Source organism: Bos indicus, chromosome 29, assembly GCF_029378745.1.
Source record: "Bos indicus isolate NIAB-ARS_2022 breed Sahiwal x Tharparkar chromosome 29, NIAB-ARS_B.indTharparkar_mat_pri_1.0, whole genome shotgun sequence".
Classification (NCBI taxonomy): domain Eukaryota; kingdom Metazoa; phylum Chordata; class Mammalia; order Artiodactyla; family Bovidae; genus Bos; species Bos indicus.
The window spans coordinates 28,730,367-28,752,638 of record NC_091788.1 but is presented as its reverse complement, the minus strand read 5'-3'; the positions used below and the strand labels follow the sequence as shown (position 1 = coordinate 28,752,638).

The 22,272-nt window shown below is 42.1% G+C and overlaps 1 protein-coding gene across 12 annotated transcripts in view; it reads left to right on the top strand.

Moving 5' to 3' along the window:
* The first annotated feature begins 4,527 nt into the window (after nucleotides 1-4,527).
* Nucleotides 4,528-22,272, top strand: part of MSANTD2 (Myb/SANT DNA binding domain containing 2) — a 30,293-nt gene continuing 12,548 nt past the window's right edge. For 2 of the 12 annotated variants that reach the window (XM_019954869.2, XM_070782932.1), the window contains exon 1: nucleotides 4,528-5,374. In XM_019954869.2, the coding sequence (XP_019810428.2) occupies nucleotides 4,610-5,374 (765 nt within the window). In that variant the 5' untranslated portion in view covers nucleotides 4,528-4,609. Of the gene's footprint in view, nucleotides 5,375-5,398; nucleotides 19,563-22,272 lie in introns of those variants that run through there. The other 10 variants (XM_019954865.2, XM_019954864.2, XM_070782927.1 and 7 more) reach the window with 9 other exon arrangements.

Genomic DNA, 22,272 nt, shown 5'->3' with positions numbered 1-22,272 from the left:
AAGAAGAAAAGTGGAAGAGGGATTTTCTATCCTTGATATAAGACTTATCATAAAGCCAGTGTCATCTACTATTAAGGCAGTGTGATATTGCCATGAGGAACACAGATAGAAAAATAAATAGACCAACGTAATAGAAGAACCCAGAAATAGACTCATGCACATATGGACACTTGATTGATGTCAAAGATAGCATTATAAAAGAAGGAAAGGATGGTCTTTCAGTAAACGGAATTGGAGTAATTATGTATTCACATGGAAAGAAAGAAGGAAAGAAGGGAGGGGGAGGTATATAGTCTGCAGAAATATTCGTGCATATGCACTGGGAGACATGTACAAGAATGTTTGTAGCGGCATTATTCATAATATCCTAATTTAGAGACAACCCAAAGATTCAGCAGTAGGATGGATAAATAAAATGTGATATATTCATAAAACAGAGTATTTTACAGCAACAAAAATGAATAAACTGCAGCCTCATACAGACTAGATGAATCTTTAATTGAAAACATAATATTGAATGAAAGAAGCCAGACACAGAATACATGTGATTTCATTTCCAAAAAATTCAAAACTGGGGAAAACTTCTAGCGGTGCATAACCATGGACAGAGGAGCCTGGTGGGCTAAGTCCATGGGTTGCAAAGAGTCAGACACAACTGAGCGACTAACACTTTCACTTTTTTCAATCATTCGATAAAACTGTAAAGAAGGGCAAGACTGCGTAGTGGTTATTTTTATGAGGAAGATAGAGTTGAACATTGGGAAGGGGTTGTAGGATAGGGCTTCTAGAGTGCTGGCTATATTTTATTTTTACTGTCTTGGGTGTCGTCATATCAGTTCAGTTCAGTTGCTCAGTCGTGTCCAACTCTTTGCGACCCCATGAATCACAGCAAGCCAGGCTTTCCTGTCCATCACCAACTCCCGGAGTTCACTCAAACTCATGTCCATCGAGTCAGTGATGCCATCCAGCCATCTCATCCTCTGTCGTCCCCTTTTCCTCAATCCCTCCCAGCATCAGGCGTACCTGTTTTATAAAAATTCATTTAGTAGTTCTGATGCATGCTTTATGTACTCCTCTATACATTGTATTTTACAAGAAAAAAGTTTTAAAATACCAAGTTCACTCTGGCTACTGTGTAAGCACACAAGTATGTATGCAGAAAGTCCAGTTGTCCAGGAATGACAAGATAGAGGCTTGGACCAGGGTTGAGAAGTAGTCAGATATAGGAAATAGTTTAGAATTAGAGGTAACAGGACTTGATGTGGAATATGAAGGGCAAATAATACAGCAACAAACACACTTAGTCATAAAGCACAGTGAGAGTATGCAACAGAATTAACTAAGCTTCTGAAACAGAAAACGTTAATGTGAAGTGCTAAGTTGTGTGAATGGGTATCAGATGGAGGACTTCTGTCTGACACATCAGGGAAGGTTTCATAGAAAAGCTGGGAAGGAATTCCCCTGCTGGTCCAGTGGCTAAGACTCCCGAGCTCCAAAGGGAGCGGCCGGGTTTCATCCCTGGTCAGGGAACTAGATCCCGCATGCCACAACCGAGAGTTCACGTGCTGCAACTAAAACCCGGCATGGACAAATAATTAAAAATAAATCAAATAAGTATTTTTAAAAGCTGGGAAAACAAACAGTTGACACTGATTATGGAGGAAATGGATGAGGGGTGATACAGTTAAAGGAGATTAGTGGATTGCTTACAGGTAGAAGCTTTGTATTATCCTGTACTCTTTTGCACATTATTTTATTTTTGAGGCATTTCGTGCATTATCTCTCAAATAAGTTTTTATCTACTTATGATTACCATTTAGCTCCACAATAAAAGGTGTTAGCAAATTACTTCAAACGCAGCAGCCATTCCACAAGTCCTGATTGAACCATGAAGTCTTGAACAAGTATATCACACAACTCCTAGAAGCCAACACCACGGTCACATGATCCTGGTGGCCAATATGGCAGTGCTTCTACACTATAGAATGGAATACGTATTAATAGCTTTTACATTATTGGCTTCATTTTACCTTCAGGATGTTACTGGAAGTTTTATTTTTGATACAAGCTTTTCTCATTGGATAGACTGATGGGTGTGGGAATAAAGGGGGGGATATATAGAAATAATGTCTAAAACAGAAGTTAGTGGGAAGGGAGACTTCTCAGTCAACCCACTTTATCTAGGAAGGTTTCCTGCATGAGTCAGAGTGATTTGAGGATCATCCAGAATTAACAATAGGAGGAGGCAACTTTTTTTTTCAGGCCTGTGGAAAAATAAGAGTGGGAGAAGCAATGATTTTAAAACTCTGTGGCATTTCTGATTTCATGTATGATTTTAGGCACATCTCTTTCACCAGGGCTTCCTTGGTGGCTCAGCTGGTAAAGAATCCATCTGCAATGAGGGAGACCTGAGTTTGATCGCTAGGTTGGGAAGATCCCTTGGAGAAGGGAACAGCTACCCACTCCAGAATTCTGGCCTGGAGAATTCCATGGACTGTATAGTCCATGGGGTCGCAAAGATTCGGGCATGACTGAGCGACTTCACTCACTCTCTTTCATACACACTATACACCTTGACATTAAAAAAAATTACTGTTGGCCTAAATGAGAGTGAGTTTTGCTTTCATAGGTGTCTAAGATTCCACTAGAGCCTGTGAGAGAGTTGGAAATGAGAACACTGAAAACCAGAAGTACAGAGAAAGTGAAGGGGGAAGATTAGATTAACTAGAGTGCAAGCAAAGTGATGTGATAGCTAGTGCTCACACATGCTTGTGAGGAACCAGGAACCGTTGGAAGAGTTTCATCTATATTAATGCATTTACTCTCATGACAATGCTGTGAAGTCATCCTCATTTCATAGCTGAAGATACCACGACACCAAAAGGTTGGGTAAATAAGTTGGTTGAGGTTACAGAAGTGGAATTTGAAGCCAGGCTTTCTGAGACTAGAATTCATACTCTTAACTGTGGTGCTAGACTATATATACATATAGATAGATAGATGTGAAAGATTTATTGCTTTGAATTTTTTAATTGGAGGATAATTGCTTTACAAGTGTGTTGGTTTCTGTCCTATAACAACAGGAATCAGCCAGAAATATACATACCTCCCCTCCCTCTTGAGCCTCCCTCCCACCCACCCCAGTTTTGAATTTTTATTGGAAGATAGTTGATTCCAATAGTTTATTGGAAGATAGGTGAAGATAGTTGAAACTAACACAGTGTTGTGTTAGTTTCAGGTGTAGAGCAAAGGGAATCAGTTATACATCTACTAGACTATTAACTTTTTCTTAGAAAAAAAGGAAGAGATAGCATGAATGTTGGAATTTCTTTGTGTTCATATTCCTATCTTATAAAGTACGGCGACATTTTAAAATGGCATACAGAGACAATTATCTCCTCTACTTTGTCCCTGGTGCTTATTCCTTTGGCTTTCCAATGACAACCATGTCATTCTCTGGGGGTGATTCTGAGTTTATTTTTGGCTGTGCTTGGTCTTCCTTGCTGTACTAGCTTTTCTCTAGTTGCCAGGAGCCCAGCAGTCTAGTTGGCCGTGTGTGGGCTTCTCATTCCGGTGGCTTCTCTTGTGGCGCACAGGATCTAGAGGCCCTGGCTTCAGTAACGATGGCATGATGGCCTAGTTGCTCCACAGCATGTGGGATCGTCCCCCATCAGGGATTGAACTCACGTCTCCTGCATTGGCAGGTGGATTCTTTACCACTGAGCCACAAGGGAAGCCCTGATTTTGAGTTCAAAATGCAGCTGACCTCACCTCTTTTTTTAAAACCTGATATATTTGCCATTAAAAGAAAAAAAACATTGCATAGCTTATTTATATTTGAAAAACAACAACAAACAGCTGGGGCCTTCAAGTTTAGCATCCAAGATTAATGTTTGGCTTTGAAGAATATTGAAATAGCTTACAGCGACGTATTGGACTTGGGGTGTTTAACGTTCATTAAACTGCAGCACTTTATGGAACGATTACCACTAATTACTGGAGGTCACAAGAGCCGTCATAATTGACAGTCTTTTTTTCGTCGCCTTACACTGGAGAGTATGAAAAACTGTGGGAAAAACGATGTAACTTCACAGTTAGGGAGGATGGAGAACGGTATGGGAAAGTAACTTTTCTGCTGAGGCTGGGAGTTCATACTCATTTAAGCTGTAGACAGATCGTGCAAGCGCAATAAAGACGTCTAACTGTTCTACAAACCATAACCCCCATCCAGACTAACTGGCAAATAGATCAGAACTGGAATAGGAGTTGCTCTTCAAATACCGCGCTTGGGAGTCTCGAAAAGCTACAGAGCACAAACCAAGCCTGGTTCCCAGATACTTTTTAAAGTCTTTCCCAGGTATGCTCTCCCTGCAGCCTCGGCGCCTTCCCGGCGCGGGACTCCCCAGCCTCCGTCCGGGACGTCAGCCCCTGCACCCGGAGGCCAGTTCCGAAGAGGGGAGCGGCAGAGCCGAGGGAGGAGAGCGAACGAGCTAAATGGTCAAGTCCTCCTTAACTCCGGGCCCCCTCGCGGGCCTCACCCCTCCTCCCGGGGGCTGAGATTGGAGAGGAAGTGGGAAGGTTTCAATCTGTTCCTCACACCGGCGCCCTCATGCCCCAACCCTTCTCCTCCGCTCGGGGCTCCGGCGAGCCTCATTCTCGCCCCTCGCCCCGGCAGAGGAGCGCGCGCCGCGGCCGGGTGCGCGGAGAAAGACCAGGGGCGACGGGCGACCTCCACGCTGCCGCCGGGGCCCGCAACCGCTCGCCGGCCAACAAGCCAGGCCCGAGGGCAGCCCCGGAGTCCGGGGCGGCCGGATGTGAGGGCGCGTCACTTCCGGGCGGTGCAGCGGCGGCCGCTTGGAAGATGGCTGCGCCCTGTGGCTCGGAGCTGCCCGCCAACTCGCCGCTAAAAATCCCGAAGATGGAGGTGCTCTCCCCGGCTTCTCCTGGTGGCCTGAGCGACGGAAACCCATCGCTGTCCGACCCTTCCACGCCTCGGGGTGCCTCCCCGCTCGGGCCGGGCAGTGCGGCGGGCTCGGGGGCAGCGGCGTCCGGGGGTCTCGGGCTGGGGCTGGGGGGCCGCAGCGCCGCCTCGTCCTCGGTCTCCTTCTCCCCTGGTGGCGGCGGTGGTGGCGGGGCTGCGGCAGCCGCCGCCGCCGCCTGCCGGGGCATGTCGTGGACGCCGGCAGAGACGAACGCGCTCATCGCAGTGTGGGGCAACGAGCGGCTGGTGGAGGCACGATACCAGCAGCTGGAGGGAGCCGGCACGGTGTTCGGCAGCAAGGCCCCCGGGCCGGCCATGTACGAGCGCGTGTCCCGGGCCCTGGCCGAGCTGGGCTACGAGCGGACCCCGTCCCAGTGCCGGGAGCGCATCAAGGTAACCGGCCGCCCGGCCTGGGGCAGCAAACCAGAGGCAGAGAGAAGGCGGGGAAGCGGGCCTCGGGGGCGGGGGCCGGTCTGAGCGCAGGGCTCCCCTCCGGGGCCCGGTGGGCCATTCGCATCTCCTCCGCCTTTTTTCTTCTCTCCCTGGGAAGGGGGGGCTTTTTTTCCAGATGGCCGCCAGCCCGTAGGTTTTCTGAGTTTGAAGTTGGGCGTGCCTGCCGCCGCCCCTCTTTCTTGCCAATCGAGGATGTTCTTGCGCTCTGAAGTTGGTAGTTTCGAATTGTGCTCCCGGCGGCGGTCCCGTGCAGCCGGCGCTTCTCGCCCCCACCGCCGGGGCCCCTCGCTTTGTTCTAGGCTGGGGGGCTCCCAGGCAGAGGCTTACCGGCCGGGGCGGGATGGAGGAGGGATAGAAGCGGGGGAGGTGGGGGGAGGTGCTGAGCTCCCCCCCGCCACCCCCCAGTTTAGGAATTTTCAAGTGAGTGGCAGGGGCAGAGCCGTACGAAAGGCGCCTTCAGACGATGGCCTTTGTGTCAGTTGTCTTGCTTCTGTCTTGAGCTTGCTTCTAAGTCGAAGGGCGATCAAGTCTTGAGATGCTTTGGAGAATTGGGAAGACTCGGTTGTAGCCAGATATTGTATTGCTTTTGTGGAGTTAGGGCACAGTTAAAGTTAGCCTGGCTGATAGTTGGTCCGAAATTTGAGTGTGGTGTCTTCAGAGTTAGGTTGGCTTGAGGCCCTGCAGTGTTTCTGACGAAGCTCCTTCTTGAAAGCCTGTGTTCCCCTGCTATAGCTGTTGTGCCGGATGTGATGACAAGTGAAGCTCTCACTGTGCGTCTGGCCATCCTTGTGTACCTGAAGGTTTCAGTACAGAGGCTCAATTTCGGCTAGAAATGTTACCACCAGTCGGGTGGTAACACCAGTTTTCTGTTCCTGATGACTTTTAATTTGGGAGTTCACATTTGTAGTATTGGCAGATACGGAGTTGTTTTTTAGGTAAGTTGGTTGGTGTCCTCTTCGCAGGGTCTGCTAAAAGATTCTGGTAGGAGACTTTCCCCCTAGTTCACGGAACTACTACTTGTTCAGAGTTACAGTATCAGTGTGCTTCGTTTCTGGCAGGGCTGACACTTTTTTGGAACTCCATGACGGGGTAAAAACCCAGTGGGAACTGTCATACTCACACTGGAGAAGGATATGGCTCCAAAATTCCAGAGATCTTGTCTCAAGTGTTCATTTGAGGACTTTGCGGCTTAGAAAATTTGGTCCAGAAACCAAGATATTTCAAACCTACTATTTTTAGGGAATCTAACACCCATTTCTCAATTAGAAAATTAGATTGGTTTACCTGATAACATGTTATCTTTGGGTCCCCCTCCCTCTCCATTTTAAACAAGGATGTCATGAAAGTAATAGTTTATAGATAGGATAAATAGTAGCTAATAGTAGCCACTGTTCTCTGAATCTCATTCCTTGTTCTATTCAAGGTTGTTAAGGTTAAGTTCAGGGGAGTTTTTGCATTGTGCTGTTTAGCCTCTATCCGTGAACTGTTTTGAGTTTAGCAATACTCTTTAGGCTTTTGTAATTGTTTTAGCTTCATTGATTTTCTTTTGTCCATAGAAATTTCCCAATCAGAAGGACAAAGGGTGTTATCCAAAGCTGCTTATGAATCTCACTGATTATAAAATTGTTTCTCAAAAAGCCAGGAAATCTCCAGTTGGGTTGCATCTTTGTCCAGTTATGAAAAGCATAATCTAAAGCAAAGAAAGGAAATTGGGTTTGTCTGAAGAATTTTCAAAAGAGGATCATTGTCTCTGTCTCCAAGCAGATAAGATCAGATTGACCTCAAGTTCTTAGAATATTTGGAGACCTTATGGATGTTGATGTACTCTAATCCATAGTAGCAGTTGGTGAGGCGACCAGATCACCGTTTTTTGTTTTCTTTTTTACATAAACAGTTCCTTAAGTGTGATTTCAATCAAGGAACCAGACTTCTTCATTAACAGCATTGGTCTTTCCTATTGGAATTCCATAAAGACGAGTTCTGATCTCTTATTCCCAACAGTATTTCCAGTGCCTAGGACATAAGTAGGCACTGGATACATATTTATTAAATTCACCAAATAAACAAAGCCTTGAAGGAGAATGTTGGAAAGTATAATAATCTAGAGCGGTGTCCAGATTTTAACCCCAAAACGTAGACTCTGAAACCCAATTTGAGAAGTACTTCCTTAAAAACTGAACTCTGTCCCTCTTGGAGACTTAAGATGAATGTAATCTTAAACACAGATGCACACGTGGTCACTGAAATCATAGCCGTACACAATTATGAGGTGGATGTCCAAGTACTCCAGATTATGTTTATGAAAATCAAAAGGCAACCTTAGGAAATTCCCAGGGAATCATCACAGACCCCTGAAACAAATCTTTCAATCCCAGTTTCAGAAATGCAGATTTAGAACAAGTAATTCAGAAATCTTTTTCATCTGATTCTGTTAATGAGAACTACAAAAAGAAATTCAACAGTCCTTTTTGCTTTGGAATTTGCAAAATAGAAACAAAGTAGTGCAGTGAGATATGGACCTGGAGGTATATCTTATCCAGAATAATGCAGCTCACTTAAGTGTGAACTCACGTCAGAGGCTCCCCGGGAAGGAGCACCGTGTGCATCAGTTCCATTTCTGGTCCAATGTATTTATTTAAATATCTGTTAAGATTCAGCTATGAAGTAAATCGTTTCTTCTAAGTTTGAAAGGAAGGAGGGTATATAGTAACTTCAGTTTTTCCCTGAAACTTTCCCTGAATTATAGTTTCAATATATTGATGTAACAACCTTGTCATATGATGACTCTTGGATTTTGCTACCAAAGTACTATTTTTAAATACTATCCAAGCGAATATATGTATTTCTAAGTGCACAGGATTTTAACTTAAAGTCAGATATAAACATTTTTTTTTTTAATTGCTGCAAAGTCTGAAATGTCCTGTTACTGGTATTTGTTCAGTTTTTTGGATAAAATGGGTGTTTTTGAGACTGGCTTGCTACACGTGTTTGGTATTGTTTGGTTCTGAAGTTTTGTTGCTTTCTGTTTGTTTGCCAGGAGAAAATGAATCTGCTAACAATTCCAGCCTAATTTTGGAGTCAGATAAACAAATGGGTGATTTACTATCCTTTCCTATAAGCCTTGTCATATTTCCATTTTCTAAGTGCTTGAGTGTTTACTGTCTGCTTGGTGTTAGGGTGAAGAGAAGAGCTGTAGTACAGAGTCCAAGAGCTTACAGTGTAGTTAAAGTTTGTGTACCCACACCTAAGAGTTAAAAAGCTGTACCAGACAACACAGGGGATGGTATGCAGTGCAGTACTTCGTATCGAATGACAAAAGCGGACCGTAAGTGTGATGACTTCAAAGGAGGAAGAGGGCTCAGCACAGCCCATACTATAGCAGTTGAGAGACCTATCTAGACTTGGAATTTGGAGCCAGATGCCAGATTCACACTTAAGTCAGTTAATCCGATGCCCTGCAAAACTCATTCTCAAGTCCCATATTTTTGGGTGTTCTCCAAAAATTTGGCTCTTGAGAGCTGGCTTTTTGTCACTCAAACAGATGCTTTACTCTGGCTCTGCCTGAAGATGAAATGCAAGGTGATCATATGACCTAAAGAACTTGTCTTTGCTCGGTCAATGCTGATTGTTTACCAGATAAACTTATAAATGGTGGGAGTCTTCTGCCTAACAAGCAAGATGATTAACTTTTTAGGGACATTGTCTTGATCTATATTCATCAGTAATTCATCGTAATCTTTGGAACAAATATTGTACTTTAGCAGACAAATCACAGTGTGGTATATTTGATCTTTCATTGTAACTATTAAGACTTGTCATTATCTGTCCTGTGAGAACAAATAGGACAAAGATAACTTGGATCCCACAAATACTGTTGTCCCTGTCTGAACATTTTAAGACTGCCTATCTCTAAGGACTTTTCTGATGTCAGCACACTAGACTTTCTGCATTATCGTTGAAAGATGTTTCAGAAATACGGTCTGCCACCCAAAAGTGTTCATACGAAAGATTTAGTCAGATTTATCTCCTTCCGTTTCTTTTGTTCCCAAGCCATAGCCACCAGAAAACATATGTGTTCCAGTTTTTTTGTCTGCTTTTGAATCTGACGGAGATTTGATATATATACTGAAAGAATAGATTCCCAGCCATACAAACATATATTTAGGCTTTTGGTTTTGGAGGTAAGGACTCTAGTAAGCACACCTTAAAACTGCGTGAATAGGCACCTGAGTTTATTTCCTGTCATTTTGGGAAATCTACTGGAAAGTGGAGTGAAATATTCTGGATCCTTCATTAAGAGGATATGTAAAAAAAGGAAAAAAAAAAAAAAAGGAAACCCATACTATAAAGCAGTGCTGTTCAATAAAACTTTCTGTAATGATGGAAGTGTTCTGTATTTGCTGCAGTTCAGGGCAAGAGCGACTAGCCAAAGGCTATTAAGCTTTTGAATGTGGTTCGTGTGCTTGAGGAACTGAATTTTTAATTATGATTCATTTTAATTAATTACATTTTAAATTATAAATAGCAACATGTGGCTAGTGGCTACCATAGTGAACAATATAGGTAAAAAGTTGTTATTCAGAATATTAAAGAAGGCTTTATTTTATGGAAGGATTGTCTCGGCTACACCCTCAGACCTCCGAGGGGGCTTGTCGTGTTGGAAGTTCTTTCTTCGTGCCTTCCCTGTTGCTTTACCCCTGAGTAGGAGGAACCTTGACAAGTCAAGAGATAGGGTTCACCATTGTAGGAAGAGGAGCTTTTCCTGTAAGGAATAAGGTATTATAATCTCAGTTGACTGGGGCAAAACATATCTACACTGTCTAGCCGACTGTGCAATAGCTGCTGGCCACAGGCAGTAATTGAATACTGGAAAGGTGGCCAGTGTGACTGTGCCACTGGATTTTTAATCTCAATTTTAATTCATTTATATTTAACTAATACAACATTGTAAAGCAACTATAATCCAATAAAAATTAACTTAAAAAGGTAAGTTAATTTAGTGGCTGTTATGGCACCCCACTCCAGTACTCTTGCCTGGAAAATCCCATGGACGGAAGAGCCTGGTGGGCTGCAGTCCATGGGGTCACTAAGAGTCGGACACGACGGAGCGACTTCACTTTCACCTTTCACTTTCATGCATTGGAGAAGTGCATGCATTGGGCTGCCGTCTCTGGGGTCGCACAGAGTCAGCCACAACTGAAGCGACTTAGCAGCAGCAGCAGCAGCATATTGACCAGAACAGCTTTGGAATTATAGTGTTCAGACTTTTTTTGCTGTGTACTCCCAAAAGAGTTTTGAAATCCATGCGCTCTCTTGAATGTTTGAAAGCTGACATTAATGTTTTTTCATCATATGTTTTAAAATTTATGGGACATTAACAGGATATAGGACATATTAAATCTAGTATGAGTAAAATGAGATTGATGTAAAACTTACTGAATAATGTACTCTGAATCTGAAAGAGTCACCACAAATTCTTATCTATAGGTTTTATCAAATATATCTTGAAAATGTTGATGATCCCACAATATTCCACTTACACTTAAACAGTATGATTAACCCATATTCCTTTGACTGTTCTAAATTCAGCAGCCAAGCTTCATGCCTAAAAAATATATACAAGACTGAGAATGACAGGAGTCCCTAAGGTTTAAGGTGCCTTGATCAATCATCAAAGAAGGCGTATAGGCACTACAATTAGAGACCGCTAATTTAGAACTTTGAGCATCTTTTCTGTTTCTTTCTTGGCTGATATAGAGCTCCCAGGCCCTTGGAATTCCACTGCCCTGAGGAGCCACGAGAGATTGGAACTTAACTCTTGGCTAAAGGCCAGGCATCTGGGGAGGACTTGGAAGTCTTACCCATTCCCTTTCATCACACTCATCTGACAGATGGATCACAGGGTTTCTTTAAATACTAAGGTCTGAAATAAGGACTTTTTTTTCCCCCATTATTCATCAACAGATATGTGAGGGCTTTCTGTGGGAGGCCCTTGACATACAGCAGTGTACCATTTACTGTCAAGGAGTCTCCTTTCCAGGGAAGCAGGAGTCAGGATACTAGAGCACCGGTTCCAGTACTGTGAGCATAGTCTATGAACTGTGTGGACATTAAGCTCCTGGTGCTATAGCCTGTTTGAAAAGTCATGCCTTTCAGCTGAAGAACCGTTTGCTGTAGTGCATGAAGGTATGCCCTGGACACCACGTGCGACTGGTGGGGGGCGTCATCCAGGACCAGGCCAAAGGGTGGAGTCACTGGTTTGGGGACAACAGCAGAGGTACCAGTTCTAGAAATTTATGTTTCCATAAGTAACTTTTTTATAGTTTGAATTGCAGTTATATCCATTATATATCTCATTCCTTAATTTATATACTAGAAAGAAAAACCAAAGCCGTGCATCTTTGTGAACATACAAGAAGAATTGTATTTTACCCTGTGGCCTAGTACTCACATGACATACATATATGTGCGTAAATAGATGATTGTATATGTGTAACCAAAGCACATTTCACAAGATAGTAACGCTTATATTGCACTTACAGCGTGTCATGCACTGTTCTAAGTGCTTTACAAATACTAACTTAATTAATTCACATGGTGATGCTGTACTTAACCGTGCCACACAGTCGTCTGGTTTATTCTTTTCTACTTGAACCCAGATCCTCCAGCCCCAGCGTCTCTTGTGTGGCATGGTCTTCAGCACCTGTCTGCGCCTGGCAGGCCTCTTTCTTCAGCCCCCTCCCCACATCCTCCTTCCCCCCCCCCCCCCACCACAGTGCTTTTCAGCATTGCTGCCCCTTGCCCCCCAGTCCCTCTGGCCCTCATCTTTCCTCTACCCCAGCCACACTCTCAGTTGTCTCTGGAAGTTCCCTCACCTAAAACAGGTGCAAAGAAAACCTGGGAGGATGGGGGTGACCGCACCCACTGGTACTGGGCAGTGGGCTTACTCCTTGGGGACTGGCAGCTCAGGGTCACGTTGGTCCCCACGTGGGCCACAGCGCGAAGATGGCAGGATGGCGGAGCTGGAGGGACTGGGGGAGGGAAGACGGGTTAAATACATCTAGGGGACCAACAGCTGACAGAACAGAGGTAGGGCCTGGAGTCTTTCTCCTGCAGGTCCCGCAGCCACAGTGACACGTTCCGGGAGGGCATGGGGTGGACCAGGGATGCTCGAGGCGTGCCCGTTGTGACCTGACCGATGTGTGCCAACACCTGGTGGGGGCAGCAGTGCCTCCCCATCACCATGTGCATGCTCTGTGCCCAGGGCTCAGCTCGTCCCCCTCCCCTGAACTGGGGTCCTCAAATACCCCTTACCTGCACCGTCCCCTCTAACCTGTAGCAACTCTCCATCCACCCTTGTCTCCCTAGCCACCTTCTCACTGCCCCAGATCCTCTGCACCAGAACTGGTCCTGTTCCCCTGGATGGTTATCCCTTCATCTCCCATGTGGGGTGTTGAGAAAGGTGCCCACAACTCATTAAAATTGATTACCAACCTGCTAATGGGCCAGAACCTGCAGTTAGATAGAAGGGGAATAAAAGAGAATGAGGTGACATTTAGTTTTTTCAGTCATTGTGCTACTTTAGACGCAAGGTATCAAAACTCCAGAAACATCATTCATTTGGGACAGGTCATGTCCCAGATATTCTCATGAAATGTTTTATCCTGTGTAGTTCTAGAGACCTAGAACCTAGGGCTTGAGGAAAAGGTGAAAGGGGGTGGGAAGTGGTAAGAAATCAGACTGGAGACAAACAGGAGGTCAGAGGATGGGCTAAGGAGTTTGGACTTTGTTCTAACTTATTAGAGAGTTTTCAGCTGGGGAGTGGCATGGTTCCTCTTAGGTTCTCGAACTGGCTGTCAGGTGGAAAATGAATTGGCAAGGCTAAGACTTAAAGTACTAAGATTTTTTAGAGGGTCCTTGTAGAAACCTACGCAGGAGGTGAAATAGTGGCAGTGAAAAGGGAGAGAACAGAACAGATTTCAGACATAATCAAAAGTAGTGGAGCTGTTTTGGAGAATCTGAAAAGTTAGATTTGCTAGATCTTAACCTGGCTACACAACTCACTGTGTACTTGTCTACCAGTGTACACAGAGGATTGTAATTGCAGTCCTTAGAGGTCATCACAGTACTTGATTGCTTAAGTTTTAAGTTCTAAGTTGGTTCTTTTTTTTTTTTTTAAGCTGTGCTACGTGACAGGGAGTCTTAGTTCTCCCTACAAGGGGAGCGCAGAGTCCTAATCACTGGATCACCAGGGAATTCCCTAGGTTTGGTTCTCAAACCCAATGGAAGTGTTAGTCATTCAGTCATGTCTGACTCTTGTGAGCCAATGGGCTATAGCCTGCCAGGCTCCTCTGTCTACAGGATTCTCCAGGCAAGACTGTTGGACTGGGTTGTCATTTCCTTCTTTAGGGGATCTTCCTGACCCAGGGATTGAACTCAGGTCTCCTGCATTGCAGGCAGATTCATTACCGTCTGAGACACTAGGGGAGCCCAGAACCCAGTGAGACCCAGCTAAATAAAACACTGCTTTAGGGCAGTCCTGTCTGTGTTAAACAGATTCCCTTGGGTTCTGATCTGCTCCCCAGGCTTCTTAAGTGATGGTCCTGCCTTCTTTTTTCCTAACATTACCAGAGGGCAAGAACTAAACTCAGATCTAAAATTTCAATGTAAATTGTCATGCATTCTCTCAGAAGTATGCTCACTTCACTAGGATGAAGTAGAATAGCAGCCGCCCGCCCCCGACACACACACACACTTTGGATGGTTTGTATCTGTGTCGTGTTTGCAAAATGTTTTTTTTTTTTTTTTAAAAGGGAGAAAAAACTTCTTGAGTTTCAAAAACGAATACCAGTACATTTTTTAGATAGTCAATTGTTAGGATTGCCCATTGACTACTAGATACTGTGTAATTTTAATTCTGTTGTGGGGTTTATGCAGTGTGCTCTGCCTGCTATTTACCATTGCAGAAACTTCCTTCAGTGTTGAAAATGAATGCTCAATGAATCTGTGTCTCCTTGCTGCATATGTTACAAATTATCTGCGGTTTGTAATCTATGCGGAATCTTCCCCGCTATTGTTCTGAAGAATTGAAAAATGTCTGCATACTGGAATAAGGTGTATATTTAAATCTGTATAATTCTTAACCTATTTGTAGTTGAGAGAGTCCTTGAGAGCCAATGGAAATACTTTTTTTCTTGGCACTAATCAAATGAGTGTTACTTTGTCACTTAGTGTGTGGGGTGTGATGTTATTTCCTAATAGAATACAGACCTGTGTTTATTCTCAGACATTTTAGGAATAACAGCCATCATCTTATTTTTATGTGTTCTTGGCTGTATTCATAAATTACATTTCTTGAGCTACCAAATAATAACTTCATTCATTATAAAGTGATGAAATAGAATGGAAGTTATTTACCTAGATTTGTTTTCTAGTAGCGTTTTCTCAGCCTGTGTAAGATGACTTTGTTGTAACAGCCTGAATTTTTGAAACTCACAATGTTGTTTCTCTACTATCTACCTTCAGATTACTACATTTATCCAAATAAGTCAATTATGTTTGTACTTGAAATTAATAAAACCAGAATAAAGTTCATATCTACCAAAACCTGCTCTTATCATTATTATTTAAAATTTACAAATACTTTTCTCTAAATGGATAGAGCTGCTTAATGATATAGAAAAAGGAGTGTGATAGGCCAGAAAGTACCTTGACCTTATAACTCTCAACTGCCACGTACAATCTTAAGGAGTTTCCATCATTCATTCATCCCTTTAGCAAATATATATTGAGTCGCTTCTGTGTGCCAAATATTTGATTTAGGTTCTAAGAATACGTAAAAGAATAAAACTGGGGAAAAAAACAAAAACAAACCCACTTGCCTTCAAAGAGGTTATATTCCAGTCGAAAACAATATGAATATTTTAAATATGTTAATTCAAAACTATTACCACAATCAGAAAACCCCTCAAATAAGATATTCCTTTATATTAGCCTTATTGACCTTAGAAGGTTTGAGCTCTCAACCTTCCAATTTGCATAGGAAATAGAAATTCATTTGCTTTGGCTTTATTAAGAATGATATACATGATTTTTATATTATGACTTCCTATTGTGATATGTCCAGTTGTCACTGAGTTTTGCCCCTCCAAGCAGCGAAGCGCCATGCTGCTGGTATTCATCTCTCATTAGATAATGAGCACATCTGTGCTGGTCCTGGTGGCACAGCCTTCAGCAGAAATGGATACTGTTCCTTCTGTCTTGTATAAATCAGGGAATATGGTTAATAGTTGGATTTGAGAAATCAGAGTTTTGCCAGTTTTAGAACAGTATAAAATAATTTTTGACATAAGTTATATAAACCACATTACAAAACTGAGAGGAAAAAGCAAGGGAAAGTGTTTAACTTCTTCGCGATAGCATATCTACAAGTCCGTGAGATGTTATTTTTCAAGAAGTGGTGGTGAAGCTTATTTTAATTCCAGTAAAATTTCCATTGGAGAAGGAAATGGCAGCCCACTCCAATATTCTTGCCTGGAAAATCCCATGGACAGAGAAGCCTGGTGGGTTACAGTCCATGGGGTTGCAAAGAGTTGGACATGACTGAGCACACATGCAAAATTTCCATGCACCAAAGAAGAAATGAGAAATCTACATGCTTTTTGTTGTATTGAACTCTGCAGAAGTATATATTCATGTCATTCATGCTTCTTACTTGATTCATGCCTGCCTCCTGCTTCTTGCAAACAGGTTGCCCAGTGAGTGAGGCTAAGTCCTCACTCTGGGTGGGTAGCGAGGATTCCTTTTTTCCTCCCTTGTTTATATGTCACTGTGTTAGTCACCATATTCTTGCTCAGACTATAAACCTTTGAAAATGGCTAAATGATTGGCTTTTAGCCATAGAAGAATGAATATGAGCGAAAAGTTGAAGTTATGATGACACAGCCAGGTGTTGGTGAAACTTGAATAATGTGTGGGCAATAACATATTCATTTAACAATGTTACCTAATATGTAACAAACCTAAATCTAGGTATAAACTCCTTTTATTAATACTTAAAGATTTCACATGTTGTCAAACAAACCTTGATACAACACTTTAAGTATTAATAAAGAAGTGAGCATTCTTTTATATTGGGTGATGTTGTTTAGCGAAAGTTACTTGCTTTTCTAAACAAGGTTCTGACACTGATCAGTACAGTAAGGTCCTTTTGAGTCTGTTATTCTTATCATGTGCTTAATGATAAAGCTTCACTGCTACTTTTTCTCTACTTGAACTAACCTTCACATAAGACACCTTGGTTTCCAGGTGGTGTGACTATTCTTTAATAATAACAAATATTTAACATTTACTGAGTACAAGCTACTAAGCAAACACTGTTTTAAATTCTCTACTTGAATTTTTTTTTATTTAACACAAATCTATGATGGAGGTAATGGCAACACACTCCAGTATTCTTGCCTGGGAAGTCCCATGGACAGAGAAGCCTGTCGGGATACAGTCCATGGGGTCACAGAGAGTTGGACGCGACTGAGCAGCTGTCACTTTTACTTCCTGATGGAGAGACTGTTACCGGCTCCACCTTACAGATAGAGAAATTGAGGTACAGAGCGATTAATTTTTCTAATGTCACAGAGCTAGCGGGTGGTGAAGCTAGACTAAGTCTGACTCTCCACTTTTAACCACTTGATTATATTGCCCCATTGTGAATTATCAGTCCACCTTTATTAAAATTTAACAGTTGAAACAGTATTTTTACAACAATGAAATCATAAATTCATAAATGCCAGAAATGCCAAAATCACACTGCAACACACAGATGGACCTCATAGGGCTCATATATGTTCCTTGTCATAGAAATGGAAACACAAATTTTAAAAATCCTTGCAGATAATTCATGGTGTCCTAAGATTATAAACATAATGAGAAACATTGATTTGAAAGTCCCAAGAATGTAAAACAAAGTGTTGAAACATAAGTAAGACTTTTATTGTAGACAGCTCATTCAGTCATTCATTCAGACCTTTATGTGATGGTATTTATTGGACTACCAACTCTTCTTCAAGAAATTAAGTTTGAGGTTAAAGAAGGAGAAACATTTACAGGGTAGAATGAACTTTTTGACAGTAAAAGTGGATAAGGATGTGGCTTATTGAAGGAGACCGCAGAGTGACCATTACTTTATGCCTGCCGTTGTTCACCTAATGTGTAAACGACTGGGTGCTCTTCTCAGAGGTGATGAGGGTGAGATGGACTGTTTCATAATGCATGATATAAATGTACAAAAAGGAGACTATGCAGATGAAGAAAGCTCAAAATAGACTCAAGAAGTGAGAAATCAAGAGAGTGCAGGGAGTATAGCAGTAACCCAGGTAAATGTGGTTACTTCAGCTAAATATGAAAATGAGCTATGAACTTCCCGGCAACTATGGGAAAATACAGTGATTTTCTGTACTTTTCATTGTCTGCAGAAGAGAAGCACACAAAGTCCTCGTTCTGAAGCCTAAGATGAATTTTCATTAAGGACACTCTGATAGCGGCCTTGGATAAGCTCTTACCTTTCTCTTCATTCTCTTTTCTGTTAAATAGGGCAGCATGACGCATCTTCTGTTTAAATGTAATACATTGCCCGGACCCCTCCCCCGGGGGTGAGACACTGGTGTGTCCCCACCAGCTGCCTGAGTGGTGATGGCTTCAGGAATCCTCCTGAAGGAATCCTCCCAGGAGTGTCTGATTGTCCATGGCTAGGCTCCCTCTCCACTGGCAGCCGGGTCTCAGTGACTGGTCAGTGCTGAAATTCAAAAGTCCAGCCGCCTTGCCTTAAGGGAGTTCTAAAGTATTACTCATATTCCATACCTCACTTTAGGATTAACCAAGACCTCTGCAGCAGCCGTGAGTTACTTCACCTCTCTCTTCCCCATCCTGTGCTCACAAATGCTGTTCTGAAGAGCCTCCTCAGTGCCTCTTTCCTGGGACCCTCTCTTTTAGCATCATTGTAGAAATTAGAAATAATAAATATAAACTGCTGACCCCAATTCTCAGCACACGGTAGGAACTGAGAAAATTTTAGTTATGGTTTAGTTTCATTGCATGGGACATTGAGCCACCTATGGAAAATGTCTGATTTTTGTAGAAGGTACAGACTTTTTTTTCATACAGTAATTCCTTTTAGCAGTCCTCATAAAGGTAAGAATATAAAAATGCTACCAACTGAGCTATGAAAAGTGTTAGGGTAGATTTTCTGAGTTGGTAACAACTTTCTCAGTAAGTTGAGGTTACTCAAAGACAGGTGCACAAACTTAAAGCAGGCTTATTTTCAGATTTTTCATAGAAAGTTTATGTGTCAAGATACGAAAATGTATTATTTTCCTGCATTTGGGACCTATAGCTTATACCCTGTAAATGCAGAAAGAAAAACCCTTTTGAAATAACTTAAAATTTACCAGGTTTTAATAGTCAACTGAATCTTAATCTAATGCTTGTACCCAGGAGAACTTCTAATCTTACTATTTAGGTGATTTTATCTTGATGTCCAAATTATTATTTTTTTCACAACCAAATACCTAAAATTTACTAGTGGAAAAAAAAAAAAAAAACTATTGTAAGTTATCTTTGCATCATAGATGGTAGTTTTCAGTAAGAAGATAACTACAAAATTGAGAATCACATGGTCACCCTATGAAACAGATCAAGTGGCCTTTTTCAGAGGGGAGCCTGGTCTGCCTAAACATTGGTCTCATGGATCGAAGAAAGTACCTCTGTGTTTGGGAAGCAGTACAGTATTGTAAGGATGATGCTCGGAGGATGATGCTCTGAGGATGTTCGGAACACGTGTACACATGTGCGTGTGTCATGCTTAACTTTTAGACACTGTTGGTTATGGAGCTGTCAGTGTTTAATGCAGGATGTTTGTATGAGAGAGGACTTTAAAGATGAGTGGCTCTCACTGCTATCCTAGAGAGATTTTAGATAATTCTCTTGGAATGTGTTTTTAGTTATCACATACTAATAAAAGCTACCACTTTAACATCATCCAAATACTGCTTTTAGGTGGTGCCCTGGGATGTGAAGTACTGAGAAAAGATTCAACAGAGATGCTAATGTAGCAACGTCAGCGCTGATATAGGAGGTCAGATGAAAATAACCTCTCCTCCAAGTCAGTGCTTTTTGAAACAACTGATTTTTTCCTCTTTCAAGTGGGGGGTGGGGTGGGGGAAGTTCTAGATACATAGTGTTATCTGACTGGGTTTGATGACTGCCTGCCTGCTGCCTACATCTGAAATAATTAAGTAGTTCAGTAAACTCTAGTTTGGTTTTTTTTTAGTTGTCTTCAATAGAGAAACCCTTGAGGATTCCATATCTAGAAAGACTCTTGTATCCCAAAGACGCCCTTAAACCTGACCATGCAGACTAGGTATGGTTTATCTAGTATTGTGGCCAAGATGAGATTTTGTATGAGTATCCGTATGATTTATAGACAGTGTAGAGTTAGAAGCTTTATGGCCATATGAATTTAGTTCCTTGAGCAATGGAAGATGTTTAATTTTGACAATTAGTATTGTCCTCCTTCCTCGAGGGCTTTTTTCTTCTTACTCGGAATGGGTAAGACCCTCAGCTGCTAGCATGGAGGAAGCTAGAAAGCTTAGAATACTCACTGAGAAAATTTCCTGAATGATTTGTTCTATGCAAGAATTTCCCCCTCATAAAGACACACTGATCAGGTATAGACACAAAAGTGAGTCACTGATAGCCAGATTTGGGATGAAGTGCAGCTGATAGAACTCGATCCTGGACAGTTCCCCACAGACTGAGGCACTAGAGAGGTAAGAACTCTTGGTTTCTGGTGGTCATTCTTGTGTTTGGCCCTGATAAAATCCAGGAAGCAATCAAGTCTTTTTTCCTTTTGTATCTTTAACTGAACTACTGTCAAAGAATATTCTTCACTATTTAATTTGTAAAGCATAAGAAATAATTTGGACGGGGTGTACAGAGCTGTATTTGGCAGGCAATCCATCCTGCCCCACCACCTCCCATCCCCGACCAAAGAAAAATGTAATAGGAATGGTAGGTATTTTGAAATAGCCTTGCCCTCTGCAGTTAGTCCTCCTGTATTACAAAGAAATTAATTTGCTCTGCTAATTATAGCGGTATCTGTGTTTTATACCTTTTGCCACTCCTGCTCTTTTCAAAAGGTTTTAGGACTCCTACCTACCTTGGATTTATTGACGTTAATACATTTAATGCATTGTATGGTTATACAGTGAATTTCCCCATTTTCTTTGCTAAGAAGATTTCCACCTTCTTGCAAGTGATTTAATGCTTTAAAATTACCTTAATTTGTTTAATAAACATATATTGAACAATCCTTACATGACAGGCACTATTCTGGGCTTCAGGAAACAGGGAACAAGGCAGACAGCCTTTGCTCCTTTGAGTTTACAATATAGCGAAATAGCTTTTTTAGGATCCAGTAACATTTTAGAGTGTCATTTGGTAATTTTTACATGCCAGATCCCTTCTGAAGGAACACTTGTCTTGGGGCCTTGGCTCATTTGTTAAATGAGAAAGTTGGACTAGATGATCTTGAGTTCTTTTCCATTCAGAACTTCTGTAATGTTTTGGAAGTTGGAACCTGGTTTTCTCTTGGTTTCTCTTGGGCAGCCCCACCCACTCTCTGTCAATCATATTACAGGCGATTTTACAGAAGAGGCACTTGGCAAGAGTAGTGACAGGGATAGGTACCGAATAGTATCAAGTACCGCAAGAAAGTCAGATGAGTTAAGGACGAAGTTTGAGGACCATTGTTCTTAGTAATTAGGAAGGCATTGCTGACCATGATGGTTTCAGTGGAATAACAGATCAGCTTTGATCCCATGGAGTTAAGGATTGAGTTCCTGTAGACACTGCCTATTCCTTGGAGTCCCTTTAGGCTATTAAAGTGGGGAGATGTTAAGGCTTAGCTGTTGTCCTCTAAGGAAGGCAGTCAAGACTTAACGTTCCTATACTTTTTCCTAGGTGTGTAAATTTCCCTGGTCTAAGTGGTTACCTTAGGTGATTTACCTAGAATCTCAGTTGATAAGTTAATCAGATAATGAATGATCAAGTACTTTATGATAGGGCTGGAACAGATAACATAACTTATGAATCATTTATTACTGTTTCATTGCCACTACAGAAAAACATTTCTTTCCCAGTAGGTAGGAAAAAAGTGCTATATTTTTGTGAAGAGTAAGTTGATACCTTTGTATGCTTTTACCTATAGAAATTGTTTCTTTCAAGAAAAGGGAATTTTGCTAATTTACCTCTTAAAGAAAATAGGCTGCTTTATCTAAATGAGTAGGATGCTGAGGAAGCTGGAGAAATTGTATTTGAATTGGTCCCAGTCTTCAGCCTCTTCTGTAAAACGTAAAACATAGACTAAGTCTACCTTATTTTAGGATTTCTGACTAATATGTTATATATTCTTTTGTGGAAGAAAAAAACCCATGTGGCATAGAGCAGAGTTTCTTAACCCCAGGTTCTTGTGTGAGCTCTTGAGGGAGTCCATGTGCCCCTTGACGTTGTATAGAACAGTTTTGTACAGGTCTTCTGAGGAGGGGATCCAGGACCTAAAAAAGCACCTCTGCTCTAGAGAGGAAAAGGGCATCTTGAGATAGATTTCTCACTTGTCAGATCTTCTATAGTGCTAAGAACTGGGGAGTGTGAAACAAGTGCTGTTGTGTTTTTTGGTTTTCTTTTCTGGGTTTTTTGGTTGATTGGTTTGGTTTTAAATGACTTTTAGTTTGGTTTGAAGGATTAGGTGATTGGCAAGTCATTTTGCCAAATTTTAACGTACAGAA